Source organism: Emydura macquarii, unplaced genomic scaffold, assembly GCF_026122565.2.
Source record: "Emydura macquarii macquarii isolate MOO-44397 ecotype Brisbane River unplaced genomic scaffold, CSIRO-AGI_Emac_v2 contig_3345, whole genome shotgun sequence".
Classification (NCBI taxonomy): Eukaryota; Metazoa; Chordata; order Testudines; family Chelidae; genus Emydura; species Emydura macquarii.
Window position 1 is genome coordinate 7,662,626 of NW_027133482.1, and position 24,359 is coordinate 7,686,984.

Here is a 24,359-nt window from a genome sequence, read left to right on the forward strand (position 1 = left end):
GGTGGCCAAGGCCTCTGAGCCCCCCCTTCCTGCCCCTGGGCAAGTCACAGAGCTGGGGGTGCCCGGCTCCCTCCCACCTGGGGCCCCCAGCTCAACCACTCTGGCTTCACTCCCCCACAGCCCAGTCACCCCCGGGCCCTGCACCCCTCCCTGAGCTTAGCAGCCCCCAACTCGCCAGGGCAGGGGCCTGGGATCTCACGGGAAGGGGCTGCTGCACTCAGGGCTGGAAGGTCTCAAGTAGCCCTGAGCTACGGGGGGGAGGCTGGGGTTGGAGGGGCCGGTTCCCCTGGGAGGGGGGGCTGAGCTGTGTCCCTCCACCCACCAGCCGGACCCAGGGAGGGCAGCTTCAGTGGGGACAGGGTCCACTCTGCGGCTGGGTCCCACGCAGCCTCGCTTGTCACGTCACAGCTGGCTCCATCGCCCAAGCAGCGGCTGCCCCGCTCCCCCCCCCCCCCCCCCCCGGTCCTGCCCCGCTCACCCCCCCCAGCCCCACCTCCTCCGAACTCGCCCCCCCCCACAGAAGAGCCGGGGAACGTTAAATAAATTTTAATGCGTGTTAATGCAGCAGCCGCAGCAGCCTGGGCCCCCTGCCCCAGCCCCCGGGAGGAGACAGGGCGCGGTGGGGCGCGGGGTGGGGAGCAGGGGGGGCAGGGAGCACACGCCAGCCCAGGGCTGGTTACAGTGAGTGAGGCGAAGCAGTTAGCGCGGGAAGCCGGGGCCCCGGTCCCTGGCCTTTGCCAACAATAATTCCAGTTTTTGTCACAGCCCGGCCCCCCTGCAGCCATAACGCAGGCCAGCCCCACTAGCGCTGGCACAGGGCCCCCCCGAGAGGGAAACCAGCCTGCCCCCGCCCTGGGCGCCACTGTCCCGGGCAGCCTCTGCTCAGTTCAGCTGGCGCGGGGGGCCCTGCGACGGCCCTGCCCGGGGGGGGACTGGGCCGAGGGGGTGAGCTCAGGCCCGGGGCCCAGTCCAGTCAGGGGAGCGAGCCGAGCTGGCACCCCAGGTGGGGGCAGGGACAGGGCCCGGCCGATGTCATGCAGCAGGCCAGGGATGTCCCAGCTGTGGTATCCCCACATGAGTCTCTGGGAGGGTCCCCAGGGTGGGGGGCTCAGCACGAGGACGGGGGGTGCTGAGCAGGACGGAGCCTGAGCCCAGCATTCCTGGCTGGAGCAGTGAGGCCGTGGGGCAGGTTGGGCCGTGGGGTGGGGGGGCCTCTGCCAGTGTCATCTCCCCCCCCCCCCCACCTCGCTCACTTCCTCTCCTGCCCAGCAGGGGCCAGGCGCCAGCACCCCCTGCTGCTCAGACCTGGGAGTGCAGGCAGTTGGGGGGCAGCCGGGGGGGGCGGCGGCCCTGGCGCTCCGACTCGGGGGTGCTGCTGCCGCTGCTGGAGGAGCTGGAGCTGGCGCGGGGGGCGCCGGCGGAAGGGCGCAGGGCGGGGGCCGGGTTCCTGGCGGCATGCCCCTTCAGCGTGCTGAGCTTGGCGTCCAGGGAGAGCGTGCGGGGCCGGCCCCAGAGCGGGCGCCAGCGGGACGGGCAGGGGCTGGCGCTGGCGGAGGGGAGGCTGGCGTCGGAGGCGCTGAGCGGGGGCCCCTCGAAGAGAGAGAGCCAGGGGGGGCAGCCCAGGCCCGGCCGCAGCTCCATGGCCGTCACCCGCCGTGCCAGGATGTCCGTCACGGCCTCGATGTCGTCCGCAGGCTCAATAGCTGTGGGGCGAGGAGGTGGGGGTCAGGATAAACGTCTCCCGGAACCACCGGCTCCCCCCCTGCCCCGCTCCCCCCACAGCCAGGGTCCCCACACCCCACCCCACTGGCCCAGGCTGGGCCGGTGTCGCTGGGAGCTGCCCCACAGCCAGCGCCCCCACCCCGCTCCCCAGAGCTGACCATGGCTTGTCACTGCCCCGGGGGGTCCCTGCGGCGCCAGGCCCCCGGGTGTCGGTTGTGGAGGGGGCAATGCAGGCTCAGGCCGGCTCCCTGCCTCCCCCCGCCCGCACCTCACCTGTCACTGTAATAGGAGGAGAGCAGAGCCCGAATCTCGGAGGCGACAGCGTTATCCTGCAGCAGGAGCCCCTCGCAGGCCGCGGGCGGCCCCGCAGGGCCGGGCAGAGCTGGTGCCAGGGGGCAGCAAGGGGGAGACAGAGACAGACAGACGGAGGCAGAGGAGGGCAGCGCCCAGAAGGAGAGAAAGGGGAGCGGTTACAGAGCCATCCCGCGGGGCGAGAGGCAGAGGGGGTAGCCAGTCGGGGGTCACCCCGCGGCGGCCGGGTTAGCAGAGAGCGGGCAAGAGCCCTGCAGACAGGAAGGCAAGACAGACAGACAGACTGCACGGACGGACGCGGTGCCCCGGGGGCCAGAGCCATCCTGCCCCTCCCCCCCACAACACAGGGCCCCCCTTACCCGTCTCGTGGTACAGGGAGCCCTGCTTGGCCAGCGGGGTCGGGGCCTTGCGTGGCGAAGGCACCTCGATCTTCATGAGCTCGTCACAGCACTGCTTCCAGTGGCCTGTGGGGAGGAGCAGGGTCACTCCACGGCCCCCCAGCCCCACGGCCCAGGCGGGCGGAGGCCAGGCCGGGCAGCCCCTGCCCTGCTGCCTTGCCCAGTGCCCTGTAAACGCCAGCCGGGAAGCAGGGCTGTGCCCTGGCCCCGCCTGGCGGCTTTGTGCACGGACGCCAGCCGACCTCAGCGCCTCATCCCCCTGGGCAGCGGCTGGCGCCCTTCACCCGCATTCCCCAGGACGCTCCGGCTGGCACCGCTGCCTGCCCCGCCTCCGGTGCGGCCCGACCCACGCCAGACTGGGGGGGCGGAGGGATCAGCTGCTTGAGGTCAGAGTGCTTGGGTCCCGGAGAACCCGGCTCCCCCAGCCGTGGGGCAGGGCTGCCCTGAGGCCCTCATCCGCCGTGCGGCCGGCCTGGCTGTCCCCAGCCCTGCTTCTCCATGGGGGCTGTGCCCCCCGGAGGGCTCCCCCCACCCCCCGGCTGTGCCCCCCTCACTCAAGTCGTAGAAATGCTGCCAGAAGGCCTCCATCCAGCGCTGCGTGTCAGCCCGGCTCTCCGCCAGCAGCGTGTGCGTCACCTCCTCGCCCCCGTAGCAGTTGGTCACCGACATGCTGTGCAGCTGGCTCTGGAGCTCCTTCTCCGTGGCCCGGATCCGCGTCTCCTGCAATGCCACAGACCCTCAGCCCAGAGCGCGGGCCCAGGCCCGGAGAGTCTCCCCACAGCGACCCCCAGCCCAGCCCCCGACAGCTCTCCCCACAGCGACCCCCAGCCCAGCCCACGACAGCTCGCCCCACCGTGACCCCCAGGCCCCGACAGCTCTCTCCACAGCGACCCACAGCCCACGACAGCTCGCCCCACAGCAACCCACAGCCCACGACAGCTCGCCCCACAGCAACCCCCAGCTCAGCCCCCGACAGCTCTCTCCACAGCGACCCCCAGCCCACGACAGCTCTCCCCACAGCAACCCCCAGCCCAGCTCCAGGTCCTGGGCACCAAGGACCGAGCCTGGGAGGGGAGCTGAGCCAGGGACCCCAAGACGCAGCACAGCAGGCAGACCCCCAGCCAGGGCCCCCGGCTGTCCCCCTGCGCAGGGGCAGGGCGCGAGTTCAAGGAGAGGCAGCAGGTCTCAGCCCTGCCCCGACTTGCTGCTCCCGCCCGCGGGCCGCCCTGCCCGACTCCCTCACCTTGTTGATGGCGATGGTGAGAGCCGGCTCCACGTGGGCCTCGGCGTCCTGGGGCCGGCGGTAGCAGAAGAGGTTGGAGCCACGCAGCACGCAGTACAGCCGCGCCCAGCTCTGCCGCTCACCCGCCTGCTGCTGCAGCCGAGACACGGGCCAGGCCAGGGTTACTGCCGGCCAGGGGTGCTCCCCAGCCCCAGGCAGGCACCCCCCACGGGGAGACTCATTCGTTTTCACCCCACTTCCAGCCTGCAAGCGCAGGGCCCAGCCGGCTGGCTCTGGGGAGGGCCGGATCCTGGCCTCGCTCCCACGGATCAGGCCGGGACGGGGCACAGGGAGTGGCAGGGCTGGCTCCCCGCCTGGGCAGGCGTTTATCCCAGGGCCTCTGCTGCGGCTGCCAACGGGGGCGGGGGCCAGTAGCTTCTGGGACATGGAGACCTTCCCACTAGGGCCCGCACCGAGACCCAGCAAACTCAGTCACAGCAGCCTCCAGACAGCAGCTGCCAGCTGGGAACGACCTCTGGTCACCGCAGAAGCTCCGAGCTTCCAGGCCCCAGCAGATCCAGTCTGAGCTCCCGCACGGCCAGGGCTGAGCGCCCAGCCAGGGACTCCTGCACCCAGCCCCGGCGCCAGCTGGCTGGTGCAGCGCTGTTAGAAAAGGATGTCCAGGCTCGACTTAAAGACCCAAGCAACGGCGAATTCACCATGGCCCGGGGTAACGAGCTTAGAATGGGGAAGTTAGAGGGCAAATCCCTGGACCCCAATCCCCACCCCGCAGCCAGCCAGTCCCCGCCCGGGGCCGGATCAGAGCTGGGGGCCCCTAGAGGGGAAAGACCCCATGTCCCGTCCCACCCCCCGCCCCGCCAGCCAGTCCCCGCCCGGGGCCGGATCAGAGCCTGCACCCCCAAAGGAGAAAGGCCCAGCGTCCCATGCCCTCCCCGGCACAGGGGCTCCCGGCCGGGGTGCAGAACCTACCTGCAACTTCAGGAAGCCGCACATCATCTGCTGGGACATGCAGCTGGGCTGGGCAGCCAGGCGGCAGCACATGCTGCCATAGAGGGGCAGCCAGAAGGAGCTCTCCTCTGCGGGGGAGACACCAGGGCTCACGGGGGGGCTCCAGGAGGTGCCTTGTGCACAGCAGCACGCAGAGCTTTCTGCAGGTCTCCCCAGTGCTGGCCCCCCCCCCCCGGTGCCCTGCCCTCCCCCTCCCAGCCCTCCCCCTCCCTGCCCCCCGCCCTCACCGTTGCTGGTGATGGCCAAGTCGTGGGTGCGGAAGCCGTCCTGCACGTCGGCCAGGGAGAGCACGGCCTGGGCCAGCAGCTGGTACTTGGGGCCCCTGAAAGGGTAGAGAGAGGGTCAGGGTCCCGCAGGCCCCGGTGGCAGGGCAGTGGAAGGGCGAGGGGTACTCACGCCACGCTGGGGGCCGGCAGCAGGAGGGGGCTGCTCCCCCCATTACTCACGGGGCTCCCCGGGGCCCCGTCCAACGCCGCTCGCAGCCGCTTCCCGGAGGAGCGCCCCAGGGAGCTGCTCAGTTTACTGGCCAGCTTCTTCGGGGCGCTGCTGAGCCCCGAGTCCTCCTCCAGCCCCGCGCTGTACAGCTCCACCTTCAGCTCGAAGTCAGGGCCCGCCTCCGTGCTGCCGGGGGGAGAGAGCCATCACAGCCCGCCCGCCCGCAGGGGCGCCAACGGGGAGTGCTGGGGGGGTGGGGTAGGGCACTGGATGGGGGGGGGCTCCAGCTCCTCCAGCCCCAGCCTCCCTCAGCTGGGGGTGCTGGGGGGGTGGAGCAGGGCACTGGCTGTGGGGGAGGGGGGGGGGCGTTTCCCAGCTGCCCCGGTCTCTCCCAGCCGTGGGCGCTGTAAGAAGCAGGCTGACAGCGCTGGCTGCGGGGGTCTCTGGAAAGCTGCCCCCCGGGGGGAGGAGAAGCTCCTGCCTGGGGAGGTCCTGGGGCCGGCTACTCACAAGAGGGCTCCGTGTTCGAAGCAGATGTCGGTGAGCGTCCGGTCCACCAGCACCATCTCGGTCTCGTAGATCTCCGCGCCCAGCTGCAGCAGGCAGAACACGGCACAGCGGTGCAGGTCTGGGCAGGAGACAAGACGCCAGCGTCACACGGGACCCCATGGCCCTGCCTGGCCCGACCCCTGCCCCCTGCGCCAGGGACTGGCCTGTCCCCCTGCACGGGACGCCCCGCCCCGCCCCGCCCCTCACACGCACCTCCCTTGTTTCTGAAATACTCCGTGTCCTTCCACATCAAGGGGATCCGCAGATCTGGGGAGGAAGGAGGGAGGTGAGATGGGGAAGGGGCTGGGAAAGCAGAGACCCCCTGCACCGCCCGCCAGCTGGGGGCAGCAACCAAGCAATGGGGGGACAGACCCAGAGAGAGCAGGGGGGGCGCTGGGGGCGCAGGGTGGGCGTGAATCATAAATGCAGATTGGCTGGGCCTCCGTAACCTCCAGCCCGCAGGCTGACATAGGGGGCAGCCGCCCCCTGCCCCCCCCCTCTGCAGCTCCCTCCCTCTGCCCACCCCCTGCTGCTCTCTCGGCCAAAGCCTGGGGCCAGGAGCGCCCCAAACACCCCCCGAGATGCTGCCCTCCCCTCGCCTGGGCCTGAACTCGTGCCTCGACCGGCTGTGGAGGGGCGCCCCTCCCCCGGGGAGCTCCCCACTCCCCCGAGGGGCAAGCTGCCTTGCCGGGGTTGGGGCAGGCTGGCACACAGGGCGGGCGAGTGCCGCTCCTCCCCAAACCCAGACACTCCGGCAGGGCCAGGACCAGGGCCAGGGCCCGCTCTCCGGAGGCGATCCCCTCGCACCCTTGGAGAGCGGAGGCTGGGACGCGAGGGTCCAAGGCCATTGACCAACGTGGCCCCCCACTGAAAACGGAGCGGGCCGGGGTGTGGTGCCCCAGCCACACCTGGAGGGGGAGCGCGGCCTCCAGCCGGCGCACCATGGGAATGGGGGAGCAGGCCTAGTGGGCACAGCACAGGGCCTGCACCAGCCCCCGACACAGGGGACCCCTCACTGCTGCTAGCAGAGCCCACGCTGCTCCCCGCCCCCAGCCTGTGGGGTGTCCTGGACCTAGAGCTGGGACCGCTGGGCCCTGGCGAGGTCGGACCAGGACACGCTGGCCCCTGGGGCCGCGGAGCCCCGTAGAGCTAGTCACCACGAAAGCCGACCGCTCCCGGCAGCCTCCTTCCCGGCGGGGCAGGGCACGGCTCTGGGCCACGCTGGCACCAGCCAACACGAGCCAGCAGCCTGCGGGCAGGCATGGAGCAGGGCAGAGCAGGATCCCCACGCCCTGGCCAGTCCCCCACCGCCAGGCTACCGTGTACCCCCCGCCCCCTGAAAGCTGGGTGGGACGCAGCGTATCGCCCCCAGCACTGCTGGCAGGGGCCCGTCACCTGCAGCACCACATGGAGGAGACACTAGCCACCCCTCGACTTCTGCGGGGACCCTCCGCTGGCCCCCATGGCCGGATTCTCAGGGGACGGCGGGGGAGGGAGTGCCTGGTGCCAAGGACACCCCCCGCCCGGACTCGCCCGGAGCCAATTCCTGCTTTCAGCCAAGACGTCCCGGCTCGGGGCTCCCCAGGGAGCTGTGGGGCCCTGGGCACCGGCTCCAGGAGCTGGCACGTCCCCGGGCCTGGCACCAGTCGCTCTGCTGGGAAAGTTTTGGCTCTTCTCCGTGCAAAGCTGCTCTCCTGCCCCCCCCCACCACAGGAAGAGCAGCGGGCACGGGGGCCACGGGGCCCTCGCTCCCCTTACCTGACACACAGACCTTCCCTCTGCAGGGCAGGCGCTCATCCACGGGGCCGGCGTCCGAGGGGCTGCAGGGGAGGGAAGCACAGAGCTGTGACCAGCCTCCAGCGCAGCTCGGCTGCCCCCCGCCCACCTGGCGGCCCCGCCCCCAGGTCCCTCTCCCCGGCGCGGGCTCCTCACCGCCTGGCCATCCGCTGCATCACCTGCACCTCCTTCATGTGCTGCAGCTCCGACATGTAGGCCATGATGCGGTGGCTGCAGACCAGCAGGCTCTTGGTGGCCTCCAGCGCCTGCTCCCGCTGCGTGCAGGCCGCCAGCAGCTTGCAGGCGCCGTCGCGCATCCGGATCTCGTGGTCAATCTTCTTCTGGATGTCGGTGTCCTGCGGGCACGGGCGGGGTCAGTGGGGCTGCCGGGACCGGGGGGGGGGTCCGTGGGACATGGGGGGGCTCAGCAGGAGCAGCGGGCACTGGGATGAGCGGGGCAGTGGGCGTGAGCGAGCAGGGGAGGGATAGGGCGGCCGTGGGCGCCAGGGGGAAGGGGCTGGGGAGAGTCACTTCGGGGAGTAAACACGCAGAGCTGGGCCATGCAGCACCTGGGGGGCCAGCCCCACAGAGGACAGGGAGGATTCTGGGGGACCCAGGACTGGATCCCACAAACCCTGGCTGGGGCTGCACCCCCAATGAGAGGGGCTGAGACACCCTGGCCTGGGCCATTCGCAGCCGTCACCCTGGGGGCTGGGGAGCTGTGAGCCCCGGGGGGTGTGGGTCACCCCCGCAGATGGGCCAGGACGGAGCCCCGGGGCCTGCTGTGGGGAGGGGGGGGGGGGCTTGCGGTGGTGCCCCAGGGAAGAGCAGCTCAGAGAGGGAGGAGCCATCATGCATGCCCAGCGCGGAGCATTGTGTGCACGACATGCAGCGGCAGGGGCATGGCTGGCACAACAGGGCACTTCAGGGGGACTCCCCAACCCCCCCCGAGACAGCCTGGCTGTGCAGTGCACCCCACCCCCCGCCTCTCACCAGCCAGCCGCTGCCCCATGACGAGCTGAGCACCGGTCCCAGCCCCAGGCACACTGGCTGCCCGGGACACAACAGGGGAGCCAGCCTGGGGCACCCCAGTCACGGGGGCCGGTTTGGGGAGGGCACACAGGGGCTGGAGCAACAGCCATGTCAGCATGAGGGGGGAATCCATGCCCAGGCGCCAGGGCATCAGGAAGGGCACGGCGGTCAGGAAGGAAACCTCCCGCCTCCCAGGCTGGCTGGCCCGTAGCACCTATCCCCAGCGAACTTGGCTGCTGAACGCAGGCTCCTGGGCCAGACCCCGGAGCGGAGGGTGGGCCTGGGCTCCCTCCCAGCCCCGTGGAGATGGGCGAAGCCCCACAAGGCTGTTGGGCCCAGGGCAGGGGGTGGAATGGGGGTGGGAGGATCTCTAGCTGGGATCTGGAAGGGCCTCGACTAGCTGCAGAGTCTGCGCCATGGACCCCACAGGCCATCGCAGGGCCAGAGCTGATCAGCAGGGATCCAGCAGGGACCAGACCCTTGCGCTCATCCTGTCTGATTTTCTGGGTAACTTCCCCCAAAGCATCCCCAGAGCAGAGCCTCCGGGAACCCGGCCAGTCTGGATTTCAAACTGCCAGCGATGGAGACTTCACCACAACCTGGGTAAATGGTTCCCAGGGTTAATCCCCCTCGCTGCCAAAAATTCACCTTTATTTCCAGCCTGGATTTGTCCAGCTCCAATTTCCAGCCACTGGCTCCTGTTAGACCTCCCCCTGCCGGAGTGAGGGGCCCGCCCTTAAATATCCGTTCCCCAGGCAGGGACCTGCCGCTGGGGATCAAGTCACCCGCAGCCGGCCCTTTGTTCCGCTACCTAGATGGAGCCCCCGGGGCTATCCCTGCACGCAGGTTTTCCAACCCTTCAAACCATTCCCGTAGCTCTTCTCTGAACCCCTCCAATTATCACCACCCCCTTGACCAGCAGGCCCCAGACCTGGGCGCCGCATTCACCAGCGGCTGTGTCGTGACCTGGCACCAGGGCAGCCAGGAACCCCTCCCCGGAGCAGCAGGGCATTCCGGGCTTGGGCCGTTCGTGGGGGGGTGTACTAGGCTAGGGGGCCCAGCCCCATACGTGGCAATGGGGGAGCCACCTGCACCACCCTCAGGACTCCACATCCTGTCACGGCTGCAGTCCCATGTCCGTATGCATCCACTTCCCCCCTGAAGGGACACGGCTACGCCCGGCCCTTGCCCTGGGCCAGGCAGGCAGTCGAACCCTCCCTGCACCCATAGTCCGACGGGACAGGACAGGTCCCCGTCTGAGGAGGTGCAGCGCCCGCCCCACTCGCTCGCCCGAGCCCCCCACGTCCTGGGCACCCCAAGGCCCAGCTCAAGTGGTGGAAAACAGCCAGCAGGCAGCTCCCCAGCCCCGCCAAACCCTGCCCCCCCAGTGGGGTCGGGGAGGGGGGGTGGTGACTTCCTTCTTCACAAATCTTTTGCTGCAATCAGGAAATAACCACTGGCTGCTCAGCCGCTATCCATCTCTCTCCTCTGCCCCCCACCCATGAATCGCCTGCGAGGGCTGAGCCGGCTCAGCTGGGAAACGCAGCCTCCTGCCCCCACCCCGGGCCCAGGGAAAGGAGCGGGGCTGGAGCCTCTTGCGAAAGGACCCATCTGCCTGGGTGTCACAAGCTGCTGGGGCAGAGGCCATGGGGGCTGGGGCTAGAAAGGAGTCCAGACACTACACAACGGCATGTCACCGGGCGCTCCGGAGATAACCCCACCCCACGCTGTGACCCAGCATCTCACAAAGCCCCCGTCCAACAGGGTAACTCCAGCTGCCCCCCGAAGCACCACAAGACCAGAGTCCCCGGGCCGTGGCACCCACCCAGGCCACTCCCGCCGCCTGCCCTGGGCAGGGCCTGTGCATCACGCACTGGGTCTGCGGCACAAATGCGCCACGAAGTCTGAGCTGCCCGTCTGCTCGCAGAGAAACTCGCCCAGACAGGCCCGGTGCGGCGCGATTCAGCAACGTCCGCCCCAGGCCGCAGACAAGGCAAACTGCCCCATTCGCCTCCCCAGGGTGTTGACTCTGGACCCTAGTGTGAACACGTCCAGTATCAACCCCTTCAGCTGCCCCCCTGCTGATCACATCCAGCTCCCCATGGGAGAAAATCAGCCCCTCCTTGGAGCCCGACCTGCCTACTGGACACGGTGCCTGCCCTGGAGTTGTGGGGGCTGCACACTGACCCGGGGCTTCTTCAGGCTGATGGGTCCTTGCTGCCCGGAGCACAGCTGCAACCTCCCCAGGATAACGCTGCCCCTGCCAGCTCCCGCTGGGCAAGATGCTAGCGCCCACCTGCCTCAGGCCGGGCAAGCCCAGGGGCAGGGCACACACCCGCCACGCCCACGCGCCCATCACCACGCAGCACTGCAGTCACTGAGCCCACTCTCAGAGCAGCCGCTCATCGGACGCTGCGGGGAAGGAACCAAACCCACCAGCAGGCAGGACGGCTCCCTGCCCTGCCCGCTGCCACGTGCCATCGGGCACCACCCTGCCACAAGGTGCACCAGCCCTCACCGAGCACCGGGAACAGCCCAGGGAGGCTCCGAGCCTAGGCCTGGCGCGGGGAGGAGCGACGGAGCAGAGGAAAGAGACGGGGCGAATCCCAGACTGGCAGGGATGAGCACAGGCCAGAAACAGCCCCTGGGCTCCAGGCCAGCCAGGGCAGATCACGGCGGAGCGCCCTGCACCCTGGGGCCGGGCAGACACCCATGCAGGCCTGCAGCGTGGCTGGGGGCGGAGGGGCATCCCCCATCCCCCGGTGCCTGCAGGTGTGTTGCTGCCTGCCTCTCCCCCAGGCCCCGCCAAGCCAGTCGGGATCTCTGATCCCTCCACGTCACCACCCCCCCGACCCTGCCTCTGGGTCTCGCCTGCCCCACGCGCCCGTCATCCCAGCTCCCCCCCGGCAGCGCCCCCCACCCCCTCCGAGCCTGTCTCTCCCTGGCACTCACTCTGCCGATCCTGCAGCTGTCCATGCCGGCTGTGGCTCCCCCTCCTAGCTGCGCGCCCCCGGCATGCCAGCGCCCCTGCCCAGAGAGGGGCGAGCTCTGCAGCGCTGGCCTGGCGGCTGACGCCAGATTCCCCCAAGCAGGCGCTCAGCACGGGGGGGGGTAGGGGGGGCAGCGAGGGGGAGGGGGGGCAGCGGGAGCGGATTCCCGGCAGCTCCAAGGCTGAGCCGGTGGCTCCAACAATTCACACCACGGAGAGCGTGGAGGAAACGGTGACATCACCAGCGGCTATAAATAGCACTGGGGGGGGACAGCTGCACAGGCGACAGCTGCCACATTTCCCTGGTCGGGGGGGGGGGGGCGGAGGAGGGGGCGCAGCTGCAGCCAGCGGGGTGAGGCCAAGAGGGGGCAGCAGCTGCCTCCCACCCGCAGCTCAGGAGCCTGGTGGGAAAAGTGATGGGGAGGGCGGGGCACCCCCGGGGCCTGGGCAGAGGGAGGCCTCCCCACCCCCCGCCCCCGCCACAGGGTGGGCTCGCTGTGGAGGCAGGACCCACGCTGTAGGGCAGGGCAGGGGGAGCGGTTCCCCCCAGCTCTGGGGGGCAGGAGCGGGTCCCCACCGCTCAGCCCTGGCTAAGCCGCTTGTTGTGTTTGGCTCACGCTGCCTGCACCCAGAGGTGAGTCACGGCAGATTTGCTAATCGGCTTGCTGGGTAAATCCTGGCGGGGGGGGGCTGGCAGACACTGGGATTCCCTCCTTGTTGGTCACCAGTTCCACACCCCCCCAGGAGCAGGCAGCGCTCTCCCCCGGCATGGCTGGACGGTCATGGGTTCAAATCCTCCCCCTGGCTGGCTCCTGACTCAGAATCAGTCCCCCCTTCCCGCAGGGCTGGGGCAGGACGCAGACCCCAAATCTCAGGCCTAGAGTGAGTGCCCAGCCCAGGACACCCTGGGCCTGCACCCCACCCCCTGCCCGGCTCCCCAAAGGCAGGGAGGCAGGGGGAGGTAACACAGTCCTTGGGTGGAAGGCCGGGGTGCGGAGGAGCTCCCCACTCTACACCTCCTGCCCCCGGGATGCCCAGCAGCGGAGGGAGAGCCGGGGAGGGGGAAGATGTGCAGAGATAGCGGCTCTGGCACCGCCCGCACGTGGACAGACGGGGGGAGGCCAAGGAGCAGGGCAGGGCCATGAGCCGGGGGAGTCCAGGGGTGCCCGTACCCAGAGACCCCTGCAGAGCTGGGGGGCAGTGCCCGAGCGTGGGAGGAGCAGAGGGGGCTGAACAGGGGACGAGAGGCGGGTGACCAGTGGGATGGGGGGCTGGGTGTCACTGATCCCAGGGGGCTGGGAAGCTGAAGATAAGGGGAAGGGGGCTAGGAGTAGGGGGCCCCGAGGCACAGGAAGGCATCACATTGATCCGCTGCAGCGGGGCGGGGGAGCAGCCCCTGGGCACGAGCGCGGCAGTGCAGAAGAGCCGGGCGACCCCTTTGCGGGCAGGGCACATGGTGCTACAGAGGCCCTGCAACCCCGCAGACAGAGCAGGGTCCAGCTCCTTCCCCTGCTGCTGGGACTCCCCCAGATGGGGCCCCACCCCACCCATGTCTGCTCCCTCCACTGTGCCCCCACACCCCAGGATCCCACTGCCCGCTCTCCCAGAGCCCCGGGGCACCCCACTGGCTCTCACACACCCACGTGGGCGGCAGCGTCTCTGCTGGCCCTGTCTGCAGTCAACGTGGAAAGCAGGAGCAGACAGCGCCTGATTAAAAGCAGCTTGGAGAGCCCTCCGCCAGGACCCCCTCCCGCAGCCCACAGAGGGAGAGCAGAGTCCCCACAGCCGCCAGCCCCGGCCTGCCAGTGCCCCCACCCAGCAGACGGGCACCGAGGGGACGCATGGGCACCACCAGGTCACAGAGAGTCATGGCAGAGCTGGGAAATGAAGTCCAGAGTCCCGGCTCCCAGCCCTCTGCTCTAACCCACCGGACTCCCCTCCCCGCCCCGCCCAGGGAGAGAACCCAGGAGTCCCAGCTCCCAGCCCCCTGCTCTAAGGCACCGGACCCCCCTCCCCGCCCAGGGCCGGGGACAGAATGGTCCCAGGGGCTGGGTTTGGCCCGAGAGCAGGAAGCTGGTTAGCAAAGCTCCTGCAGCAGCTTTCCGGCAGTGCGGAGGGCAAGGGCGAGGGCCAGCCCCTGAACCGCCAGCATGCTTTGTGCCACCCCCGGCTCAGGGATGCCCAGACGCAACCCGGGCGCCATCCCCCAGGGCTGTGCTCTCCCGGGGCCAAGCGCGGCCCTGCTGAGACTACTGCTCCCAGCACACACGATTCCCGCCAGCACCAGCCAGGCCACGCTGCAGGCCGGGAAACGTGGTCTCCCCAGGCAACACGGGGGCAGACGCATTCAGGTGCTTGCTCTGCCCAGGGGCACACACCGCCGCCCCGGCCTCTGCTGGTCAGAGTCGGGGCCTATCCCTCGCGCTGGGCTCTCCGCCAAGGCGCCATCGTGGTGCCATGCACGCCCAGTGCACGAGCACCTCCCGCCAGCCCTGCACACGGCTCCCTGGCGCGGACATGCGGCCCTGCCAGGGTGCTCCACGGACCCCAGTACACGCAGGGCGTTTTCCACCGGCACGCGCGCAGCGCCCTGGAGCCACGCCAGCCTGCTGTGCTCCAGCCAGGATCCCACAGCCCTCCGCACGCATTCCTGAGCTCAGGGCCGCGGCCCATGCTGGGCACCGGGAGCTGCATGCGGCATGCTGACTAGCTGGCGGGAGTCGGGGGTCTTAGAACCCAGGACCCCGGGCTCCCGGACCCGTGTTGAGCACCACACTGGGATCCCTCAACACAACCGTTCTGCTCCAGCGCACCAGCCTGAGGCCCTGCGGCCTGCAGCCACAGGGTGTGGGACACTGCCCCCCTGTAACCTCCACCAGCCATGCACCCCCGGCGCTTCGACGTCCCAGCAGAGCTGGGGTGGCCAGACAGCATGCTGCCCGCCCGTCCACAAAGCCCCGGGGCTCTGCCCTCTCTCCTCAGCAGGGCAGACAGGCTGCCAACACCAGTCAGCGGCCGCTGGGCTGGCGCTAAGCAAAGCCAGGCTGGGTCCCTGGACATGCGTCTTGGCACAGACGGGCCATGGGGATCGCAGAGGGGCACCGCCCCTGTTACCCCCTACACCCCGCCACGGCGCAGGCTGGCGCTGCAGGACATCTGGCAGGGCGCCGAGGGAGCTGTACCTGCAAGCTGAGCGCAATCTGCCGGATGTAGAGCATGTTGAGGTCCTCCAGGATCCGCAGCCTGTCCTGCATCTCTGCAAACCTGTCCCTCGCCGCCACGTCCATGGGAACCGGCTACAGCCCCGGCCCGGCCCAGGCAGTGGCGACCCCAGTCCCTCCACACAGGTGCCCGCTCGCCAGGGCACAGCCAGTCCCCACGTCCGCCCCCCACACCCGCCCGCCCGCCCTGCCCGGAAGGGTCAGGTGCCAGGTGCCTCCGAGCCGAGCCCTCCCTGGAGCTCTGCCCCGCTGCAGGCAATCTCCAGGGGCTGGGGCTCCCCGATCTCACCCCGAACCCTGGCACAGCCGGGGCCCAGCGTCTCCAGGCTCTGCGGAGCGGGAGGGTCCCTGGGGCGGCTTGCTGCCTCCTCGCGTTCCCCCTGCCCCCGGCCGTCTCGTCAGCGGATTCCCAGCCACCGGCCCAGCTGTGAAGAGAAAAGGCCCATTCATCCCGGCCCGAGGAACCGGCATTTGCCTCCCACAGAACAAGCAGCCAGTGTGCAGGGGGCAGGGCAGCGGCCCCACACCCAGCCCAGAGTGGGGGGGGGCAGGGCAGCGAGCCCCACACCCAGCCCAGAGTGGGGGGGGGGGCCGGGCAGCGCGCCCCACACCCAGCCCAGAGTGGGGGGGGAGGGGCAGGGCAGCGAGCCCCACACCCAGCCCAGAGGGGGAGGGGCAGGGCAGCGAGCCCCACACCCAGCCCAGAGGGGGAGGGGCAGGGCAGCACCCCCCCCCCCACACAGAGCGGTGACCGGGGGCAGGGCAGCGGACCCCCCAGAGCGGTGCCGGGAGGAGTCAGACCGTGCCGCTCCCCCCCCCCCCCCAGCACCCAGGCGGGGCTCGGCCCTATCGCACCCCCCGCGCCCCCCTTCCATGGGGCAGGGGCACAGCGCCGCGCTCAGGCTGCGAGATGCCGCCTCCTGCGGGCAGCCCGCCCGGGGCACAACCCCGCTTACCGGGCCCCGGCTACCTTCAGCCTCCTCCAGGCGCCGGTTCCCTGCCGGCCCCCGTGCCCCGGCCGGGCGGCCCTGCCTGCTCCCTCCCCCGCTCCCAGCCAGCTGCAGCCCGGCCCCGCCCGGCTCGGGTTACAGGGGCGGCGCCGCACCACGGGCTCCCGCTGTCGCCCCTCACCCCGGCCTCTGGGCGGCGGCGGCACCGGCACCGGCACGGGCACGGGCAGGGGGCGGGCTCCTGGCCCCGGGCGGGGGTTAGCCCCGCGGGGCCCCTCGACTCTGTGCAGCCTGGCCCCGCTGGAGGGGGCCCGGGCCGGAGAGCGCCGCAGGTGAGCCCCCAGCCGGCGAGGGGCCGCGGCCTCCGTCCCCGTCCCGACAGCGGGCGGCCAGAGCCCACGGGGATGGGCAGGGAGCGGCGGGGCGCCGCGTTCCCGCCCGGCCCCTGCAGGGGGCGCCTGGCTCTCTCCCGGGCCGGGCCGGGCTCCCCCTGCTGGTGCAGCGCGGCCCCGGCAGCGGCTCGCCCGGAGCCACGCGGCCCCTTCCTGGCGGGGCGGACGGTGGGGGGAGCCCGGGAGGTGACCCGGCTCCGCCAGCCCCCGCCTGGCGCCCCGCCCTGCGAGGGCCCCGCCCGCTCTGCGCCGGGCTGAGGGGGCAGGGAGACAGCCCAAATCGGGGGTGTGATCAGCTGTCCCGATTTTATAGGGAACAGTCCCCCCCCCCGCCGGGGTTTTCTCCTATGTAGGCGCCTGTCCCCCCACCCTGTCCCCCACTTGCCATCGGGTCACCCTGGCCGGGGCATGGCCACTGCTGGATCTGTCCCCAGGGCAGCAGCCCCCACGGCCCCTGGCCCTCCCCCAGCACCCATAGCTACCTCCCCCCAGGGGCTGCATGCCCAGCCCAGACCAGGGGAGCACAGAGGGGCCAGCCCAGAATCCACTGAACCCGGGCGCGAACCCTGCAGCAAGGAGAAGGGAGACACCGCACCCCCAGGCCGGACAGAGGAGGCAGGGAGCTAGGCCCCATCCCACACCCTGAACACGCCGCCCCGCCCGCACCCTGTCGCTTCCCCACAAGGGACGGGTCCAGATGGGAAACGTCCCCCCAAGAACGCTCGCGGCCCAGACGCCGACCTCCACCCTCCCCACTGTGAGACTGGACGCCCAGACAGCCCCCCACGAACGCTCAGTGCCCAGATAGCCCTCTCCTGCCCACCCAGGGCAGCCCCCCTCCCCACACAGGGGATTGTTCGGCACCCGGACAGAAGACACCCGCTCTCCCAAGCCGAGCTCAAGCGTTCAGGTCTAGGAGCTGCCAGCTCCAGCGCCCCAGCCGGCTCCAAGCGGGGCACATCTGGTCCGACCAGAGCCCTGCCCACATTGCCCCCGCAGCCAGCGCAGCTGTCAGAAACTCCCTGCACCAGGCTCCCAACTGTATCAGTGCCACCCGCTGCGGGCAGCTGCAGATTCCCAGCCCTGGGAGGCAGCCCCAGGCGGGGCGGTGGGGATGGCGCTCTCCAGGGACCAGCAGGGATGTGACTGCTCCCCGTCTTGCCAGGCCCCTCCACCTGCAGGCAGCACTTCCTCCCTGTCCAGGCACCAAGGCGGCAGACGCCGCCCCATGCAGGTCCGGGGATGAGAGCTACAGCAGACTGTGGGGCAGAGCCCCGAGTGCCAGCCCCACAGGAGGGAGCCTGGCCCGGGACCCAGCAGCCCCCCCTGGACACGCTAAACAGACGCTATCAGGCACCAGCACCGCACATGGCTCTGGGGGCTCAGGGCCTGCTGCCTGAGTTTGGGCCGCTGTCAGACTGCCTCAAAATCCCGTGTCCACCCCCCCTCCTGTGCTCTGCCCGTCACAGGCCATCTGTGCGCACGCCAGAGCCTCGGCAGTACAGCCCGTCCCGAGTGCCCCGGGCCCAGACACCCCGCCCAGCCCACCCGGCTCCTTGGGGAGGAGGAGAGCATCACCTCCGCAGAGGCTTGCTACGGAGAGCCCTGCCCCGCGGAAAGCAATGGGGGTGACTGGGCCCATTGAGTGGGAGCCAGTCTGTGGCTGGGATAATTGGCCTGGCCGGGGGAGCCAGCCTGAGCAGAGGGGGGCTGGAGGAACAGCTGGCACAGCTGGGGAGGGCGCGGTTGGGGGAGGAGAGAAACGGACAAAGGGCCGCTAGAGAGGAAGTTTGGCCATTCCTCTCCCTGCAAAGGGAGCCATGGAGGCACCGTAGGACCGAGCCCGGCACAGGCCCGGACAGCAGAGGGCAACCGGAGTGAAGGTGGCACCTGAAGCAGGCTGTGAGAAGGCCAAACAGTCCCTCCCCTGATGGCCTGGGCAGTAAAGCAGGGATAAGGACCCAGCCTGGAGAGAACCAGACTAAAGACCCCCTAGGGTCAGCGTCTTCGCAGGAGCGGGGACTCAGTGGGGGAGGGAGCCAGGACTGAGGCAGGAGCGGTGGAAACGCTTCCCTTCCTCTGCATTTTACCTGGACTTGAGTCCCCTGGAGGGGTGAGCGCCCCCACCCCCCCGGGAGCTCCGAGGCAAACTGGCTGTCTTGCTGGGGCTTGCCACCAGGGTGCACCGAGGTGGAAAGGCCATCACGGGCACCACCCCAAACCCAGCCCAGCCGGCAGCCCCTGGGAGCCCTAAGCCTGACCCGTTTACCAGGGGCCACCCAAACCCACCCTGCCCTGCACAGGGTGGAGCCAGGGAGACAAACCTGGGCTGGGGGGGTGGGTGGGACCCAGCGGGGCTGTGCCGGCTCCCCATGGCGGTTCTATCCTGGAGCATAAGCGCAAAGCTGGCCATGCAAGACTGGCCCAATCCCTTGGTGGCAGATCCTAGATGCATAATCCTCTGCAACTGCAGAGCAGAGGACAGAGCAACCGAGGCAGGGAGAGAGGCCACAGTGAGTCCCAGCCCTGTGGGAGCCCGGCTGGGGATGCTGCCCTGCAGCCCTGCCCCACTTGGGCTGGGTGGGAACCCATTCTGCAGTGAGAAATTTCAACGAACAAAGATTGATTTTCGTTGGGGTGGGGGATGACAATCCATGGGCGTGCGGGCACGCACCTGGGCGGGTGGACACATGGGTTTGCACCTGGGCATGTGGGTGGATTTGTTTAGTATTTTGGGGGGGAGGGTGAAGGGAGGGTTTGCAAAAGTTTCTGTTTTGCTGAAAAAAAGCTGTCTCCATGGGGAAACATTTGGCTGGACCATTTTCTACCAGCTTTAACACCAACAGCCTGGCGCCATGAGAACCGGGGCTGGCATAGCAGGGGGCCGCGTGTGGGGATTGAGGGGCACCGGCAGAGCTGAGGAGGCCCAGGGCTGGGATAGCTGGGGCTGCGGGTGGGGATTGAGGGCACCGGCAGAGCTTGGCGGGAAGGTTTCACAGCCCTTTTGATTTGTCTGACTGGAAGCCCTGGCTGCACCCCGGGGGTTTCTCTAAGACACACAGCCAGTGTGGGACTGGGGTGTGCTGGGCGTGGAGGAGGTGACAGGCCGTGGTGGCACCAGGCATAAACAGGCTCCCCAGTTGCTCAGGGACCCAAGCAGCTCAAGGGGACCCTGATTTAGTGTCACCCCCCAATGCCGCTCAGCTTCTTTACCAGGACGTTCAGCGAGGGGCTCGGTGTGTCTTGGGCGGGGATGTTTTCTGGTTTGTGGAAATAGCCATTAGTGTTTTCAGGGGGTGGGCGCAGTGTCGGGGGGCCCCCAATGGGCTAGCACCGCCCTGGTGATGGGGCAGGCCGGGGTTGATTGGCGGGGGAAAGGCAAGGGGACTGGCATCAACAGGGGCTGCTGGGGTCAGGTGAGAGCTGGGGCGTTGCTGCTCGCTCTGGAGGGAGGCGGGATTAGCCTTTGGAAGCGCCGGTCCCAGCCCAGCCCAGCAGGAATGCCCAGCTGCAGGGGAGAATAGCGCCTTTGTTCCACCTGCTGGGGCGGAGCCGGGGTGCAGCTCCCCTGGGAGAGCAGCAGATGTTAACCCTTTCCATGCACAGGCCAGTGTGCGCCCAGGGCCGGGCCTGGTGTTAGGTTCACTCAGGACACCTGCAGCATGAAGGGGCGAACCCGGGACTCAGCCCCTTGGCCCAGAGGGTGCAGCGAGCGAGTCCCTCGTGCGTGACCCGTGACCCCCGGCCCCGGGAGGGAAGCAGGGGACGGGTGGGGACTCCGGCGTGGTCTATACTAGACAATCAGGTCAGCTTAACGTCACTCAGGGGTGTGAGGCGCGCGCGCACACACTCACACACACACACTCACACACACACACACACACACTCACACACACACACACACACACACCGGTCCCCATGTGGGCAGCACTGAGTCGTTGGACACCCGAGTTCTTCCCTGGACCCAGCTGCTGCCTCTCGGGGAGGTGGGTTAACGATGCTGCCGGGAGACCCCTCCCCACGGGGCAGGCACTGTCTACACTGATGCTGCAATGGCGCGGCTCTGACCCTGTAGCGTTTTAAGGGCAGACAGCCGTCAGGGCCAGGGTGGGCAGAAGGGCGAGCACAGAGCAGGGCCTGGCTAAGGGATTCCTGGGCTAAGGATTTCACCCTGTAAGCAGCCCCAGCTTCCCCCCACAGAGCCTAGACATCCCCACCCCCACCCAGCTTGCCCTCCCACGGAGCACGGAGGCAGGCAGCCCCCGGCAGCAGAAGCCCCCTGGGGTACCGGGGAGCAGAGGCAGTCAGATGAGGGGCATCCACAGGCTCCCCTAGCACACAGCGGGGCTATGAGCAGCACCCTATGGGCACTTCCCACCCCTGTTAGCAAGAGCACGGGGGAGCAGAGGCCTGCCAATAATGCTGCTTCGGTCCCAGCCGCCTGACGCTGCAGAAGGGGCCAGGGGCACCGACTCCGCGTCCTCGGGGCGGCGAGCGGCATGGGAGAGACTCACCACCAGGGATGCAAGGCAGGAACCTGGGCTAGGTATGGCCAGACTCCAGCGCCCGCCTGGGCCTGGAGCCTGCCATGTGGGGGCGGGTTTCTCAGCATGACACAGCATGACTCGAGGCAGGACTCAGCTCTGAGGCACCCACGGGCCCCCCAGCCCTGCCCAGCCCAGGCCTGGCCTTCCTGGGGAGCTCTGCTAGGCAGGGGCGTGCGCCCCCCCGGCTTTGGCTTCCCCCCAGTCTGATTTGCTCGGCAAGCCCCATGCCCCAGGAGGATTACTGCCCGGTGCTCCCATGGGGGAGCTGGGGCTGCAGAGCCAGGCCTGGGGGCCAGGTTTCAGTCCTAGATTTTCACCCCGGCGCTGGGAGCGCCATGCCATTTGTAGCTGGCTCTGCCCTCCCTGGATCCACAATGGCTGAGCACCCGTGTAAGGTGGGAACCCCACTAGAGACAGCCCACCCCCAGCTGCCCCCTGACGCCCCCCATCTCCCCAGCTCGGCCCGGCTCCAGCAGAGAGAAGGGGCTCGCCCAGGGTCACACGGCCAGTCAGCGGCAGAGCCAGGAAGAGAACCCAGCACCCCGCAAACCGGCGCTTCTCCCCCACGGTCTCGGCTCTCTCCCCTCCAGAAGGTGCAGTGGCAGCCTCCCCCCCCCCCCGCCCCCAGGAGGCAGAGCACCCTGGATGGGGGCTGCCACCTCCTTCCATCCAAGGACCCAGGCTCCCCCTGGCTGCCACCCCCGCAGCCACCCCCTCCCCACAGCCGCCCGCACCTGCCTCTCCTGCAGGAATGGCACAAGCGGGGCGAGTGACACCCCTCCCTGTGGGGCCAGCCCCCTGCCTCCCCCCAGCTAGCTTGTTGCCCAGTTAGGGCAAGTTAAAAGGCCTCGAAGTCAGCAAGGAAACGGGTTTTTTCCCAGATCCCATGGCCGGCTGCCTGACCCTGATCTCAGGCTACGCAGGATCTGCCGTGGCCAGCATGGGGGTGGAAGACCACGGGTGCTGCAGGGCATGGCTCAGGAGGGGCTGCTCGGCTCTCCCCTGCCCCTCAGCGCTGACCCCCGTGCTCCTGGGTGGGGCTCCGTCCGCAGTCACGGTGGGCCCCATGAGCCACGGCGCGGGGGGGGGGGGGGGGGACAGCCAGGCCAAGCCCCAGGGGCCCTGCAAGATCGGCAGAGGGGGGTGGAGGGGCTGCTGGGCCGGGGGGGGGGGGGGGAGCAGCGGGCCTGGGATGGACAGAGGGGGGTCAGAGGGGGGATCTATCCCCCCCCCACCCACACCCACACACTTTAAGCCCTGCTCTGCAGACCCAGCGCAGTGCCAGGGGCTGTGCGGCTGCAGGGACCGGGGGCTGCCTGGCAGGGCTTCATTTGTGCCAGGGGTAAGCCCTAGCCCCTCTCTCATTCCGAACGGAGCCCGTCTGCTCAGGCACTGCTGACCCCAAGCCAAGTCACTCAAGCTTCCCGGGCCCATGTCTCCAGGCCGGGTGTGTCCCGAGCGCTGCAGTGGTGCTGTGTGGCGCTGTCGAACGGGCTCCACCCCAGAGGTGGCTGCACTGTGACCCTGACGCCGGCCGCGACAGGAGCTGCTGAGGCAGGGAGGAGGTTTCGCCCCAGGCCTCAGTCAGCGCCAGAACCGGGGCAAGGCTCCCCCGCCCCTTCTCCGGCCCGGCCAGCGGCTCCTCTCGGTAGAGCCGCGACCTGGGAGCCCATCCCAGGACCCCGGTCGCAGAGTGTCCCGCGCCGAGCCGGCCGGGGCGGGGGCCCCGCGGGGTCCCCGGCCCCCGACGCAGCTGAGAGCAGAGGCCCAGGGCGCGCAGGGCTGGAGCCAGGCCGGCCCCCCCCGAGCTGTTAGAGGCGGCCAGGGTTCGGGGAGGGGGGCTCGCGGTGCGGGGGGACAGATCCCTACCTGGGGGGTGTCCCCGAGGAGGCTGAGCCTGAAGCGGCCCCTCCGGATCTCCATCTCCAGGGCTGAGCCCCGGGCCACGGTCACTCTGCTCCGGTGGTTCCGGCAGAACATCCTGGCGCAGCCGGGACCGGCCCGATCCAAATGTTCACGCGGACTCAGACCCGGACCCCCTGTGGTCCGGGCTGCAGCTCACAGCGGGTGGGCGGGGAGCCTGCGGCTCCGATCGTGCTGGTCCGATCTGGTCCCCACCTGCTCGGTTCCGGTCCCGAGCTCCCTGCCCCGGCCCGGACCCTGCCCTCCCTCCGGCCCGGTTCCGCTCCCGCTTCCCAAGGGAAGTTTAAGTCACGGCTCCAAACTTCGAGTGAAACTCCTCCCCGGCCCGCCCCGGGCGGCACCTGGTGGGGCTGAGCAGCACTGCAGCCCCGAACCGAACCGAACCGAACCGGGCCTAAGCGGCACCTGGCTGGGGAGAACGGCGGCCGCAAGCCCCAAAGACCTCCGGTGTCAAGGACCAGACGGCTGGACTCCGGAAGTGGGAAGAAGGCAGCAGGTCCCGGCTGGTGTGGGCTGGGCCCGGGGAGTGCGCGGGTTTCCTAGGGCGGGATCGGGATCGGGATCGCAATCCCCTGGGGTGGGTGGGGGCTCGCTGGGGAAGGTGCCAGCCGAGCCAGGCAGCAGCAGGCACCGAGGAGCCGGGCAGAGAGCTGGCGGGAACCCCAGCGGCACTGCCAGGCTGGAGCCGGGACAATGGGACAGTGTGAGAGCACATGGGACAGGAGCGTGTCAGCGTCAGCGTGAGCAGGGCTGGGTGGTGAGCCAGGTGAGCGCACACCCAGTGTGTCTGTCATCCCAAGGGGGCCGTCGGTGTGTGTGTGTGCGCCAGCTGGCCGGGGGGGCTTGGCATGTGAACATAGGTGCCCATCGTGCGTGTGCGAATGTACCTGTGTGTGTGTCCAGGCGAGTGCCCGTGTCTTTGCACGCCTGTGCGTCTATGTGGATGTGGGCCCGTGCAAGTGTGTGCGTGTCTGCTGCAGACTGCCCATGCTCACTCTCGGGGGGAAGTGGCTCAGACACGTTGGCCCCAGAAGTGTTGGGCTGATTCCCACGTTGGCTCTGCCCCAGGCTGCAATTCTGTGCTCTCCCCCCAAAATAGCTGGAGCTGCTCAAGGGGGGCACCCCATAGCACCCCTCTTCCCAGCGGTGCCAGACTAGAAGGGCCGGCACCAGCACAGAAACACACCCCACATTTGTGTATGCACCAAATGCTTGGACATCCCCACGTGTAACACCCTTCTACACACACACACACACACACACGCAGGCAAAGGGCTTTGCACACCCCCACGTGTGCAGCGGGACGTGCATCAGGTCTGCACGCTCCATTATTCCTGTTTCCACCCAGCCCCTTCACATACTGGCTGACTCTTATCCTGTCCCCTCTGCACCACAATAGGCAGATTTAGCGCTTCTCCGTCCTCGGGCAGGGACCCAGCCTCTCCTGCCCCCTCTGCGTCTCTGACGCTTCTCCGAGCTCCCTGCACTTCGTCCCTGGCCAGAGCCTGAGGGGCCCAGAGCTGCGCACATGAGCCCAGGGATCTCCCAAGCTGCCTGGAGAGGAACGCCGGTCTGCGTGCAGCTGTGCTGGGGTGCTGAGCCCCCCTCCTGCTGTCGTTTGCTGCTCTGTCCATGGACTGGGAGCTCTCTGGGGCAGGGACCGGCCCTCTGGGTCTGTGCAGTCCTGACCCGATGCACAAGGGGGCCTGATCCTGACACACTGCAGCCGAAACAGTAATGATAGTGGGACAGGATCCTTGTGTTGCTGACCCTGCCAGCTCACAGCAATGCATCGTTAATCTGTGGAACTCATTGCCACAGGCTAAGAGCTTAACGAGGTTCCAAGAGGACTGGATGCTCCT

General features: G+C 69.3%; 1 protein-coding gene across 7 annotated transcripts; it reads right to left on the reverse strand.

The window, feature by feature from the left end:
- Positions 1-44: 44 nt before the first annotated feature.
- RTKN (rhotekin) lies at positions 45-23,028 on the reverse strand. Of its 7 annotated transcripts, XM_067533563.1 has the most exons (13): positions 22,444-23,026; positions 7,600-7,799; positions 7,426-7,487; positions 5,881-5,934; positions 5,629-5,746; positions 5,080-5,304; positions 4,911-5,005; positions 4,645-4,751; positions 3,676-3,807; positions 2,987-3,152; positions 2,394-2,498; positions 1,996-2,104; positions 1,561-1,703 (listed from the first exon to the last, which is right to left on the reverse strand). In XM_067533563.1, the coding sequence occupies exons 1-13, from the start codon at positions 22,552-22,554 to the stop codon at positions 1,697-1,699; spliced, it is 1,491 nt and encodes a 496-aa protein (XP_067389664.1). In that variant the 5' UTR covers positions 22,555-23,026; the 3' UTR covers positions 1,561-1,696. The 7 variants fall into 7 exon arrangements, with proteins under 7 accessions (XP_067389660.1, XP_067389659.1, XP_067389662.1 ...); XM_067533559.1 differs by lacking the exon at positions 1,996-2,104 and having other exon boundaries at positions 45-1,703; positions 3,676-3,804; positions 22,444-23,022; XM_067533558.1 differs by lacking the exon at positions 1,996-2,104 and having other exon boundaries at positions 45-1,703; positions 22,444-23,021.
- Positions 23,029-24,359: the final 1,331 nt, after the last annotated feature.